This window comes from Musca domestica, unplaced genomic scaffold (assembly GCF_030504385.1).
Source record: "Musca domestica strain aabys unplaced genomic scaffold, Musca_domestica.polishedcontigs.V.1.1 15, whole genome shotgun sequence".
Classification (NCBI taxonomy): Eukaryota; Metazoa; Arthropoda; class Insecta; order Diptera; family Muscidae; genus Musca; species Musca domestica.
Genome location: NW_026712207.1, coordinates 8,329,149 through 8,344,078, shown reverse-complemented (window position 1 = coordinate 8,344,078; position 14,930 = coordinate 8,329,149). Strand labels below are relative to the sequence as shown.

Here is a 14,930-nt window from a genome sequence, read left to right as displayed (position 1 = left end):
ATATGTAATAAACTTTTTATACCCTCCACCATTTAGGAGGAACTTGAAAAATTAAAAAATAATCCTTCGAAAATACCGCTCAAATTAAAGCCTTTATATAGGTGCTATACGAAGCCGTGGTGCTGGATAAATAATTCTATGTCATAGGCTGTAGTAACGATTCTGAACTTCAAATAAAAAATTCGAAGCAATTCCGGTGAATAATGGTATACTAAGACGTGGACCTCCATACCCAATTTTCAAACTTCAAATATGAAATTTGACGCAATTCCGGTGAATACTGTCGTGGAAATTCTGGAAATATCGAATATCTCGGGTAGAGTTATATTGGTGCTATACTAAAACGTTGACCTCTATAGAAAATTTTTTCCAGGGGGTAAAGTACTCAGAAGGAACTCCTTGTGTGGATTTTCAGACTATTCCATTAAAAAATGTGACTGAAATCATCAACCCATTAAGATCTTCCAATACGAAATTTAAAGCAATTCCGGCAAAAAATATATTGGAAGGGAAAGTTCGGCCCGACCAAACTTGGGTGTTTTTTTACTTGTTTAGAAATGATTTTATATTTTTTTTCATAAAAAATTTTCAGGAATAAGATTTTCAAAAAAAAAAAAATATTAATGGAATTTTTATATCCTGAATTTTTATTTAAATATTTTTTCAGGGAATGTTAAAAAATAATATTTTTCAAATACGAATTAAAAATTATGGATTTTTTTAAATATTTTTCGAGTACCATCATCATTTTCTCAGCCATATGGCTAGAGAGGGTGTATATCATTTGATACGGCCAAAACGAGCCTCATCGAAATATCGGGTTTAGACCCTAGGTCTCTATGGATCAAATCCGTTTCAGGACATTTGGAGTCGATCTAGCGATGTCCGTCCGACCGTCTGTCTGTCTGGATGGTGCACACGACAACTCTCGAAGGGAGTATCCGATTTGATGCAAACTTGGTATTTCGTAATGTTATTATGAAACTTCGATCGAGTTCGGAGATGTGCAATATCGGCCCACTCCTTCTGGTACCTCCCCGAAAAAATGTCGAAATTTTCGAAAAAAAAAATTTACTGCACAGAAAGAGAAAAGATAATCTGATTTTACTATAACTTGGCAAATCCTAATATTTGCATCGGTGCCAATGGACAATATCCACTCACTCCTTCTACTACCTCCCCCATGAAGGGGAAACATTTTTGAATAACAAAAATGCTCATAAAATGCGAAGTAAGCATCCGACTCTCCTCAAATTTCACACATACCAATATTTCTTCCAACACAATATCTGGTATGAAAATATAATGGCCTACTCCTTCTGGTACCTCCCCCACAAATAGGTCAAAATTTTAAACAACCATGAAGTTTATAACACGCGAAATGAACATCCGATTACTTTTAAACTCGTCACATTTTAATAGTTGTATCAACACAAGATCTGGTGAGAAGATGGAATATTTCAGTCCACACTTTTGGCACATCCACCACATAGTGTCAAAATTCCGTATATCGATGAAGCTCATAAAAAGCCAAATTAAGATTCGATTCCATTCAGACTTCGTACATCTCTTTCTTCGTACAGACTTCTGATAGGGTAACTGCCTTTAAAAGTCCTCTAGAAGGTTTTTTGGTTGTAGAAGATCTCTGAAATCCTTCTGCTTCTAGAATACCCTTAAAAAGTTTTCAGCTCTAGAGGAGTTGAAAAGTGTCTTCTGCCTCTAGAATACTTTTGAAAGGTTTCTGGTTTTATAAGACCTCTAGAGGGACTCGTTAAGGTGAGAAAGACTGTCCTCTGAGAGACTTTTCTGTCTCCAAAAAACTTCTGACGGGTTTTCAGCTTTTACAAAACCTTTGGAAGTGTTTTTGGTTTAAGAAGACCCCTTAAAAGAGGATCAAAGGATCCTCTACAAATTCTCTTCACCACTTGTTCGACCTGTAGAAGGACTTCAAAAGGTCGTGGAATGTAGAAAGCCTTCAGAGAATTTTTTCCTATAGAAGATCTCCAAAGACGAAGGTTTACCACATCAGATGGTGTTGTATGTGTAGAAGACATACAGAAAGCTTTCTATCTGCAGAATTTTTACTAATGGATCCTATATAGGTCCTCTTCACCATTATTTTCACCTCTAGAAGGACTTCAAAAGGTTTTGTGTCCATAAAAGGCCCACTGAAGGACTTATGTTTAAAGATGACCTATGGAAGGCCTCGTGTTAATTTAAAGCCTCGAAAAGGATCTCTGTACAGAGGAGGCCTTTAGAGGGACAGCAAGTTTTCTAGACATAGATCTACGATCTATAGGATTATAGAAAGCCTTCAGAGAATTTTTTTCTATAGAAGATCTCCAAAGACAAAGGTTAACCCCATCAGATGTGATCTATGTATAGAAGGCATATAGAAGGCTTTTTTATCTGCAGAATTTCTATTATAGGCCCTCTTCACCAATTGTTCCATCTCTAGAAGTATTTCAAAAGGACTTCTTGTGTCCATAGAAGGCCTACTCCAAAAAAGACAAATAGAAGACTTTCTGCTAATTTAAAGCCTCGAAAAGGATCTCTGTACAGAGGAGGCCTCCAGAGGGACAGCAAATTCTCTAGACATAGTTTTACGATCTATGGGAATATAAAAATGTTTTAGAGATTTTTTTCTATAGAAGATCTCCAAAGACGAAGGTTAACTAGATTTGTATCAAGAAAATAAAAAAAAAACAAACTAAAAATGTAGTCGGTCCACTTGTTCTACTTTAGAGGAAGTCTTGGTTTTTGTTGGTAACCATCCAAAAAAAAAAAAATACGAATGCACAGCAAAACATAAATATGAGAAGAGCAAAAAAAAAAAAAAAAACCAAAAACATATTGCACAAAATATTCCACAAAAAAAAATTATTTATAACTTTATGTTCATATTATTTTTCAAATCGACTCAAGTCAATGGCGCGACATGACAGAAAACTTGTTGGCTTTTTGTTGTTTTTTTTTCTCTTTTTTTCTTTCTGCTATGACTTAGTGAGTGACTGACTGACAATGTGACTGATCGTTGAACGCAATAAATAAAATTTGATAGAAGCAGAACAAAGCAACTACAAAAAAAAAAAAAAACAAATAGAATATATTGACCGGTGTTGCTACTCATGCTGCCGCTGTCACTGCTACCACTGCCACCATTAACGTCAGCAGCTGCCACTGCTTGGCCGCCGCCTGTGGCGCACTGTTAGTTTTGACCTTGTGCCAAAAGCTTTGGCTAAAAGCATTCTTTTTTAGTTTTTCATTCTTTTTTTATTGGTCTCTGCAGTTTATTCTATGTTTAGAATTGTCATGTTAAAGAATAAAGAAAACAATTTGTATAATTGAAAAACCATAGGTAGAGAGAGAGAGTGAAAACAGCAGTGTAATCGACCACCGCTCAGTGGCAGCGGGATTAACGCATAATTATTGGCGTGTTCACATTTTCACTTCTTCGGCGGTATTACACGTTTGGGGCCAAAGTATTCTTAGACTTTGCTTTGAAATGTACATATGTACTACATCCACTTGTGGCTACATATGTAATAGCGGTATTATTAGAGATACACCATTTCCAGAAGGAAATATTTTGAGTTTCAAAATTATGGAAAAATGTATTAATTTTAAGCGATACTCTGCAGATACGAGACAATTTAAAGGTTTCTTCAATAATGAAGTCCTTTAGAAGTTCTTCTTTACATATACCCCTTCTAAAGTTCTTTTATCTAAGAGAAGACCATAAAATACCTACAAAAGGCTTTATGGCAATATAAGGTATTTAGAAAACATTTTATGCATAGAAGACGTTCAGTAGATACTTTAGAAATTTAAGGCCTTCAGAAGATATTCCAATCAATAAAGTCCATTATAAGGAATTTAATCTACAAAGACGTTCAGAATGATTTCCATCAGTAGAAGGACTTTAGAAGGACTTATATCTATAAGAGATCTGTTAAATGTTCTCTTTCTATGAGGTCTCTCAATATATCTATTTATAATGGGCCTTCTTATCATAGGATTTGTAGATAAACATCTATCACTAAAAGGACTTAAGAAATCAGCTCTCCATAGGAGGACAAAAGTAAGTTTATCGATAAAAAATACTTTCAAAAAAAATCTTATTCGTATAAGGTCTTCAGAAGGTCATATAACCTTAGATTGCCTTCAGATTGTCTTTCACGCATAGAAGGTCCTCAAGAGATCTATAGAAGGCCCCTTTATATTTTCATCTATCAAAAAAATCTCCTTCAGATGGCGTCTTTTTAAAGTTGGCATTTAGAAGTCATTCTATTGAAATACGTGTTCTATTCCTGGAAGGACTACAGAAGGTCTTCTGTCCATAGAAGGTCTACCGAAACACTTCTATACAAAGAAGACGCTATAGATAAAACTTATATTGATTGAAAGGCCTTCAAAAGAACTTCTATAATTACGGAGAGTTTTCTTTATGGGAATGCCGACCATTGTGGTCTGTTTTTCCATGGAAGGCCTTGATAAAGTCTACTTTCTACAGAATACCTTTCGAATATATTTTATCTATAGGGGACATTATCCACATAAGGCCTAGAGAAAACTTTTGATGAAGATCAAACCTGAAAATGTCTACAAAAGGTCATCCATCCAAAAGAAGCCCTTCATAAAGAAGGGCTTCAGGAGGTCTTCTATGTGTGAAAGGCCTTTAGACCTAATTCAGCGAAATTTTTTTTCTTGTCCCCCAAGAAAAAACTATGAGAAAATCGGAGAATTTTTACTAAACTAGATTTGTTTCATATCTTCTCCCTATATAAGGTCTATAAAAGCTCTTCTATTCATATAATAACATAAGAGGGCCTTCAAAAGATTTTCTAATCATATAAGGAGTCCATCATCCACCATAGAAGTACCTCACTAGATACATAGAAGGCCCATCAGAACGCGTTCTACCTATAAAAGGTATTCCGAAGGTCTTAAATCGGTAGAAGAATTATTTAAAGATCTGTATCTATTTGTCCCATATAGTCTTTCAACAGGAGCGCTATCTCTAGAAGACCTTTAGAAGGATTTCTATCCAAAGAAGACCTATAGAAGGCCCTCTACAAACTGAAAGCTTCAACAATTTTATATATTGAACAGTGTGGCTTGTTTGTTCGGGATACCGTAGTATTTTTTTGTTGCAAAATGATCAGGCTTATCCCTTTTATTGTTGTTTTTATAAAAACAACGATTGTTTATTAGTGGAGAACGATCGGTCGACGAAGGGGTTTTTGTTGTAACAGACAAAACCAACTTACATGGTTATGCTTCTTCGTTCAGGTTGAACGAAAGCATAACAAGTGGAGAAAGATGTAAATGTTTATAAGTGCGGTTGTAAGATTTAAAAGTCTTTCCAAAAGAATTTTAGTTTTATTTAATTCTTTGGTTCCTCTTCTATTGAGCTTACGATCTCGTCACTTGGGTAAAAAATGTTTTTTGTCATAGAAGTTATTTTTAAAATAACTTCTGGGGAGAATATCCCAGACAAAAAACAAGGGAACTGATGAGGATTGGTGGCTCTTTCCCTGCCTTACCCCCTGGTGAACATTACCATCGTTCTCCACTAATAAACAAACGTTGTTTTTATAAAAACAACAATAAAAGGGATAAGCCTGACCATTTTGCAACAACAATTTTATATATTCATAATAAGCCTTCAGACGATCCACAGAACGTTGTCTACTGTATATAGAAAGATTTAGGAGATTCTTTAATTTATAGAAAGAGTTAAAATGGTGCTTTTTCTGAGATGGCAAAGAAAAGGCGTTCTTTCACAGAATATATTTTATCTATAGAAGACTTTCATAATATATTCTATATTCTATCCAAAAGGCGTTCTATCTGAAAAGGCAAATACAAATTCGTATCATGGCTATGTTAGTAATTAAAAATTATTCTATAAAACACAATTTTATAGCTCGGATAGTCCTTAAAAATTGTTTTATTTATTCATGGCCATAAAGACCATACCCTTAAAAAAGTCCATGTCAATAAAGGTCCCCAAAATATTCGTAAAAAAATCCACGGTCATAAAGATTCCTTAAAATATTATTAAAAAAATCCACGACCCTCAAGGTCCCTAAAAATATTCCTTAAAAACCCCATGGCAATAAGGGTACCTAAAAATATTTTTTAAAAAATCCACGGCAATAAAGGTCCCTAAAAATTGTTTAAAAGATCCACGGCTATAAAGTTACTTAAAAATATTTTTTTAAAAAATCCACGGCCATAAAGGTCCCTAAAAGTATTGTTTAAAAAAATCCACGTCAATAAAGGTCCCTAAAAATATGCTTTGGCCACAATAGTCCTACAAATAGTCTTTAAAAAATCCAAGGCCATAAAGGCCCTAAAAATATTTTTTAAAAATCCACGTTTGGGTCATAAAGGTCTCTAAAAATCCACGCCCATAAAGGCCCCTAAAATATTTTTTGAAAAACACACGGCCATAAAGGTTCCTAAAAATATTCTTTGAAAAATCCACGGCCGTAAAGGTTCCTTAAATATATTCGTTAAAAATCCAATTTTGGATCATAAAGGTTCCTAAAAGAATATTCTTTGAAAAATCCACGGCCGTAAAGGTTCCTTAAATATATTCGTTAAAAATCCAATTTTGGATCATAAAGGTTCCTAAAAGAATATTCTTTAAAAAATCCACGTTTGTGGGTCCGATAATCCGTGAAAAAATATCTTTTAAAAAATCTATGTTTGTGGCTCTTGTGGTCCTTAAAAACTCTTCTTTAAAAATCTAGGTTTGTGGCTCCGGTAATCCTTAAATAAATATTCTTTAAAGATACACGTTTGAAAATCCTTAAAAAATTCCGAGTTTTTGGTTGATTCTTGAAAAATATTCTTTAAAAAATCCGCATTTTTGGTGGATCCTTGATAAATATTCTTTACAAAAATCCAAGTTTTTGGTTGATCCTTGAACAATATTCTTTAAAAAATCTGCGTTTTTTGGTTGATCCTTGAAAATATTCGTTAAAAAATCTGCGTTTTTTGGTTGATCCTTAAACAATATTTTTTAAAAAATCCACGTTTGTGGCTCTGATAATTCTAAATAAATAAATAAATAAAAATATTCTTTAAAAAATCTACGGTTGTAAATTTGGTGGTCCTTAATTTTTTTTTTTAAATCTAGGTTTGTGTCTCTGGTAATCCTTGAATAAATATTCTTTAAAACATTAAATTTTGTTGAAACTTGAAAAAAAGTAATCTTTAAAAATCCGCTTCTTTGATTGGTCCTTGAAAAAATATTCTTTGAAAAATCCACTTTTTTTCATTTATCGTGGAAATGGTGTAAAAAAATAATTTGCAACATTGTGTAATTTTTGAATTGTGCATTGAAGTGAATGGTGAACAATTACACTCATAACTTGACCACATTATTAGTGGTCTGCAAGATGAATGCACACACGTACATACATATGCAGAAGCGTTATATGTACAATGTATGAATTTATAAAATAATGGTTAAACAATGTTTATATGTCTAAAAATCATACAATCTTGCATGAGGCTTAAAATTTAGGTATAGGTGTTAGAAGAAACCGAGTTTTTTTTAATTGTCCCCAGAAGGTTGAGAAGCCTTAAAAGAGAGATTCGACAATGTTTTATATGTGGTAACGAACGCCATCTATACATCAATTATAAATGTTGATGTAGAGTTGCATACTTTAAGGCGCTTATAATAGTAATACAATACTGCGGTTAAGGTATTAAGAAGCAAATAATGTGGGAATGGGACGGACTATGAAAAAATTGAAAATATTTATTTACCTAAAGTCCAACAACCTCATCGTGGAGTTCTGTGGGAAAATAGAGGCAAAGTAACCATGGGATGTAGCTGATGGTCTCCGAATAGAGAAGCAAAGAAAAGTATGTGTCTTTAAACCAGGGTCAGGCAAGAGTACGAACGTGTGCCTTCTCTTAGTGTTATTTTTTCTACACTCACAATCAGGGCCATTTAAAAACAATGTCATCAGAGAGTAAACAAATTGAGAGAACATAACTGTGCGACTCTCTGTCCGTCCGTGTATTAAACCCAATCTAACCATGGGATCACGATGATTGCTAAATTGTTAGATTTCCTTAATAACACAATGTCAATATTACTTGGCTTAGGAGACATTGGATCCACCCTCAACCAAGCGTGATAATTGAGCATTCATGATTTATTTGAGGTACGTTTTCACACATTTTACCGGAAATTAATCATGTTCGGACATTTTATTACTACAAAGTACTTTCTTACATAAAAATAGCAAAATATAATTTTTCTTAAATTCCGATTTCTTATAACGATACCCCACTGTGAATATAAAATACTTTAATAGCAGTCATTTCACAATTTTCTTAATTGAAAAATTATATAATTAAAAAAAACCTCTCAAAAGATTCAAAACCTAATTGGAAAATTTTCAAGAAAATGACAAACACCACTTTTCTATAGACCATTCAAGTGCCGTTGCTCTGCTCTGGAATGGTCACACACCAATGCTTTTCGCAATTCTAAAATAGAAACAATGGCAACAGCAACAAAAACAACAATTATTGGAAACCAATCATCACCAATAACTCAACATGCAAATGTTTGGTTACGTTACGTCTGTTGCTGGTGGTGGTGCTGCTGCTGACGTCGTCATTGTCACTGACACCAGCTGCGTTGTGTTTGTTTTGCCTCGGCCTCTGCTACCGTGGACAAATTCCTCATTCACTCTCTTACGCTCTCAAAAGTGACAAATCATATGACAGCGGGAAAAAATAGACAAAACAATGACGAGGGGCAGGTGGGGAATTGTGGGGAGAAATGTATTGCCGCTACAAAAAACTCAAAAAATGTTTTTCATTCATTGAAGACCTGAGAGTATAAAATAAGGTATTCAATTCGAGAGAAGATCTAAATGATTTCTGGCTATAGAAGGCATGTAGAAGGTCTCCGGGTAATAAAAGACCTGTAAGAGGGTCTTCTGGCTAAGGAAACCCTGAACAAGATCTTGTAGTTACGTATGCTTTGAAAAACGTATATTCACCTGAAAAAGGTCTTTTGGATCTTCTGGTTATAGAAAACCTAAAAAGGGTTTTCTGACCTTATAAGACCTGAAAAGGGGTTTGTTGGCCTTAGAAAACCCGAAAAGGATTTTCTGGCTATAGAATTCTATAAAAAGGTCTTCTGGCTATCGAAGACCGACTCTAGAAGGCCTAAAAAAGGTCTTCTGACTCAAGAAAGATGACTTTGGGCAATAGAAGACCTAAAAGGATCTTCTGGCTCTAGAAGACTTTGGCTATAGAAGAGCTGAAAGTGTATTATTTCTCTAGAAGTTCAGAAAAGGTTCTTCTGTCGATAGAAGATCTGAAGAACGTTCTATGGCTATAGATGACATAAAAAAGATCTTCTGATTGTAGAAGACCAGAAAAAGGTTTTCTGGCTATGGACGACTTAAAAGGTTCTCCCTGCTATAGATGACCTGAACATAAACGAACTGAAAAACGTCTTCTAGCTATAAAAGACCTGAAAGGTCTTCTGGCTATAGAAGACCTGAAAGGCCTTCTGGCTATAGAAGACATAAAAGGCCTTCTGGCTATAAAAGACCTAAAAGGCCTTCTGGCTATAAAAGACCAGAAAAAGTTCTTCTGACATTAGCAGACCTGAATAGTGTCTTCTGACTATCGACGACATGAAAAACGTCTTCTGGATATACAAGACCCAAACAAGGTCAACAACGGACCTAGAAAAGGTCTTCTGGCTATAGAAGACCTTAGCAAGTTCTCCTGGCTATAGAAGACCAGAAATAAGTTTTCTGGTTATGGAAGAACTGAAAAAGGTCTTCTGGCTATGGAAGACCTGAAAAGGGCCTCCTGACTGTAAAAGACCTGAACTACGTCTTTTGGCTATAGAAGACCTGAACAAGGTCTTCTGATTATAGAACACCTAAACAGGGTCTTCTGGCTATACTATATAAGACCTGACAAATGTCTTCTGGCTATAAAAACCCGTAAAATGTCTTCCGACTTGAGAAGATTTGAACAAGGTCTTCTGACTATAGAAGACCTGAAAAAGGGTCTTCTGATTATTTAAGACCCGTGCCTGAACAATGTCTTCTGGCTATGAAAGACCAGATATAGATCTTCTGGTTATGGAAGAACTGAAAAAGGTCTTCTGGCTATGGAAGACCTGAAAAGGGCCTTCAGACTGTAAAAGACCTGAAAAAGATCTTCTGGCTATAGAAAACCTGAAAAAGGTCTTCTGAATGTAAAATACCTGAACTTGGTCTTCTGATTATAGAACACCTGAACAGTGTATTCTGGCTACAGAAGACCTGAAAAGGGTCTTCTTTCCATATAAGGCCTGAAAAAGGTCTTCTGGTTATAGAAGACCTGAAAAAAGTCACCTGGCTATGGAATACCTGAAAGGGTCTCCTGGCTGTAGAAGACCTGAATAAGGTCTTCTGGCTGTAGAAGACCTAAATAAGGTCTTCTGGTTATGGAAGACCTGAAAGGGTCTCCTGACTGTAGAAGACCTGAAAAAGGTCTTCTGGCTGTAGAAGACCTAAACAAGGTCTTCTGGCTATAGAAGACCTAAAAACGGGCATCTGGCTTTAGAAGACCTGAAAATTGTCTTCTGGCTATGGAAGACCTGAAAAAGGTCTTCTGGTTATAGAAGACCTGAAAAAGGTCTTCTGACTATATAAGACCAGAAAAATGTCTTCTGGTTGTAGAAGACCTGAAAAATGACTTCTGGCTATAAAAGACCTGAAAATGTATTCTGGCCATAGAAGGTCTTCTGGTTAAAGAAGACCTGAAAAAGGTCTTCTTGCTTTATATGGCTCGTAAAGGGTCTTTTGACTATAGAAGATCTGAAAATGGTCTTCTGGCTATGGAAGACCTGAAAAATGACATCTGACCTGAAAATATATTCTGGCCAAAGAAGACCTGAATAAGCTCGTTTATCTATAGACGACTTGAAAAAGGTCTTCTGGTATAGAAAACCAAAAAAGCGTATCTGTTCATAAAATACCTCTTAGAAGGTCTTTGGCCTACTATAACACCTGTAAGAACTTTCCTATCTCTAAGTTCTTCATGGCCACATCCAAACCTTGAACTTATCAGACCGACCTCCACTATTCCCTCGTGAATAGTTTAAAACAAATTCATTAGAATTGTTTTTTGTTTTTCATTTTTTAATGAACAAATAACGATTGTTTGGCGTTTTACAGCAGTTACAACAACAATGCCATCGTAGCTAGTATTTGCTGATTATGACGACGGGCTGGTTGTTACTGCTTCGCTATGCTATGATCAAGGCAAGAAGGGCGGGAGGTGGAGGAGGGCATTAAAGGTTTTCAAAAAAAGAAAAAAATTGAAAATTCTGAAATTGTTGCTGTTGGTGGCACAAATGTTGATAGCGACGTTCTGTTGCTGTTGGTTGTTGCTACAGTTGATTTGTTGTTTAGTTTGTTGTTGTTGTTGTCTTTTGGTTTTCTGCTGGCTTCTATTGGGCCCGATTATTAGTTGCTAGCTGTCTTATTGTGTATCGGCGGTGAGCGCTTGCAAACCGTTCGACATTAGTTCGTAAAGCATGATTAAACGGTAAAGATGTCGTGAATACAAAATTCTGCAATTTGTTTTTTTTTTTTTTCTGGATTGGTTTTGAAAGCGAAAAATTAAAAAAAAAGAGAAGGAAAATCATAACAAACGAATCGAAAACGAAAAATCATTAACAACTACTTCCTGTAAATATGTCGGTTAACGCCGCCGCCGTCGCCCAATTCCGTCACAAAACTAATCGCCAATTTCCATTTTTACTATATTTTTTGTTTACGTTTAATAATTTGTAAAATTTAACAAAAAAAAATTAATTAATTATGATTTACATGTTCTTTAGTGTTGTTAACAATTATGGTGAGTTATGACTTGAAAATCGGATAAATTAAAGACTATTAACCTGATGTCGATCCAACAGCGAAGATTAAAAAAAAATTAGAACTGAGTGAAAATTTAGAAGAAAAAAATACTTTTCTTCTTTGAATACAGTGGGGCCTTGATTTTAATGGCCTTAATTTTAAATAGTTTTTTTTAAAGAATTTTATAAAAATATCAAATCCGTGGCGGAATAAGAAAAACAGCGGAAAATACACAGAGACAGACACACACATGCATTTGGTTGCAGATATGGAAGAGAGTTTTTAAAATTATTTTCAAATTACAGGGCATCCTCGACAAACACGCCAATTTCAAACTCTGGATACGTCAAGGATGGATTTCCTATTTATGGATATCTAAGTCTATGGTACCTATCGAAAATGGCCATACGCAAGAAAAACGCAATTCCGAATAAGTTTTATATATTTTTTTAATTGAATACAAATTTTGAAAACCCCATTCGAAATATTTTTTTATTTTGCATTCACATTCGTATCGACATTTCAATAAGTCCGTATCCAATATGGTACATGGATTTCCCACAACCAGGGCATTAATCCTCTGTGCACGAAGAGTGTGAAATTTGGAATCCTCGATCCTCGATGTACCTAGGGAAATATATTCGCGATGTACCCAAATTTTGAAATATTTTTATGCAGAGTTTTTTGAGGTTCTCTGGTAATTTGTAAATACAGGGTGAGATAAAAAACTGCCACAGAGTCAAAAGCCATAATTTTCACTTTTTTTTTTCAAATTTTATTGAATGAAAGCAAATGTCGGAAATGTCGTCAAATTTTAGAATAAGTTTAGATTTGTTCGAATTGATCACCTTTGGCACGAATTATGGCCTTCAAACGGCCAATGAAACCGTCACACGCTGCCCAAATGTTGCTCTGCAGTATTTTGGTCCATTCCCGGCGAAGCGGTTGCTTGAGGTGATCGACACTTTGGTATTTTTTTAAGGGCCAACCTTGCTTTCCAAAATTCTCCAGACACAATAGTCCAACGAATTTAGTATACGGAGATTTTGGTGGCCATTGGGCGCTGGAAATGAAGCGAGGAAACTCGTTTTGTAACTATTCTTGGGTGGCGCTTGCTTAGTGCAACGATGCCTTTAAACGGCCAATGAAACCGTCACACACTGCCCAAATGTTGCTCTGCGGTATTTTGGCCCATTCCCGGCGAAGCGCTTGCTTTAGGTGATCGACACTTTGGTATCTTTAAGGGCCAACTTTGCTTTCCAAAATTCTCCAGACACAATAGGCCAACGGATTTGGTATACGGAGATTTTGGTGGCCATTGTGTGCTGCTAATGAAGCGAGGAACCTCAGTTTGTGGTTACATCAAATTTTTCTTGGGTGGCGCTAGCTGAGTGGGTGCGGTGCTGAGTTCGTCCTGTTGGAATGTCCAAGGTCTGCGGCCCAAAATGTTTGCGTGCCCGAAGGCTTTTAATACATCCTCCAGAATATTTCCTCTATAGACAAAGTCTTCTAGAGCCGGAAGATCTTTTTAGGTCTTCTATTCTATTTTTGAGGTGTTTTATAGTCAGAAGACCTTTTCTTAGGTCTTCTAGAGTCGGTAGACCTTGTTCAGATCTTCTATATCCAGAAGACCTCCAGAATATTCTCGCGATAATATTCGGCATTCATTCTAATGCCACCGACGATTAATACGAGTGGAGAGCGACCATCGGCTATTATGGCGGCGCACACCATCACCATGGCCGGCGCTAGAGTTCTGATGGCCAACCGTAGGTGCACATTTTCAGCTGACCTCTTTGCCACGTAAACACGATCATTTTGTTTGTTTACAAACTGCGGGACAACGAATGTTTTCCCAATCGGAGACGGAGAAAACCAAATTCGGCAGTTCACCACTTTTGGCCAAGCCAAGCAACTCTTTGGCTCTTTTGAGTCTATTTTCTTTCTGTTGCGGTGTAAGTTCTTGCACTTTTGGAATTTCAATGGCTTTACCCCGAGGAGCTCATTTTTTAATATTTGCCAAATGGAATATTGCGATATGTTCAGCTCACGAACCATTTTTCGGCCACTGCGACACGGGTTTCGATAAAGTCGCTTTGTTTACTTTTCGAACCATTTCTGCTGATGTTGCTGTTTTCTTCCACTCCACTCCACTTCCTTGACGTCGGCCTACGCTACCAGTATTACGTAATCGGTAACGAGCGATGGTACGAGACACAAAATATTTATTCACATTTAAATGCTGGAGGGCTCTAACGATAGCCACTTGTGGTTTTCCAGCCAAATATAAAAAATCACACTATCACGCTTCGTTCCATTCCATCACGAATAACTTTTTTTCGGGAAAATTCTCACCAAAATGCTTTTGCACCCCTGTAAACAATATAATGAGCTGTCACTGGAATAAATTTAACAGCTGTCGGATGAGTGGCTTAGAAATGACAGCAGTCTGAAGTTGGTTGTAGTTTTTTCATCTCATCCTGTAGTTCATGTGACTTGAATTATCCACAACCAGGTAATAAACCCTCAGTGTACCCAAAGTCTGAAATTTGGAATCTATCCTCGCTGTACCTAGATTTTGAAATATATTCCTACAGAGTTTATCAAGGTTCCCCGGTAATTTGAAAAAGATTTAGAAAATTCCCGCCCATAACTGCAACCAAATGCATGTGAGTGTCGCTCTGTGTGTGTGTTCCTCCCATTAAAAAGTTCCATTTAATATTCCGACACAAATTCGAGGTAATATTCAAAACGTGACTTTTTGCAAGTTTTCAATATTTTTTCCGCACAAACTGGGCAATAACGAATTTAACATTAAAATTTGAAAAAAAAAACTATTCCCAACTTTTTTTTTCTCAAGAAAACGGAAAATGTGCCAAGTTTGAATTGTTGCCTTGTTGTTCTACCAAAACAGCTGTTGTTGTTCTTTTTGTTGGTGTGGCATCTTTGCCTCTTATTTCGAATTTCATTGAGGCAGAACAGCATTGAACTGAAGTGTGACCAAATATCCAAATATGA

The 14,930-nt window shown here is 35.9% G+C and overlaps 1 protein-coding gene across 3 annotated transcripts in view; it reads left to right on the top strand.

Moving 5' to 3' along the window:
* Window positions 1–14,930, top strand: part of LOC101889345 (titin) — a 77,453-nt gene that overhangs the window by 14,712 nt on the left and 47,811 nt on the right. Inside the window, exon 1 of one of the 3 annotated variants that reach the window (XM_020035296.2) lies at window positions 11,771–11,910. The exons of the other annotated variants lie outside the window; for them this stretch is intronic. Within the exon in view, the coding sequence (XP_019890855.1) occupies window positions 11,874–11,910 (37 nt within the window). The 5' untranslated portion in view covers window positions 11,771–11,873. Of the gene's footprint in view, window positions 1–11,770; window positions 11,911–14,930 lie in introns of those variants that run through there. 3 annotated transcript variants of the gene reach the window in all.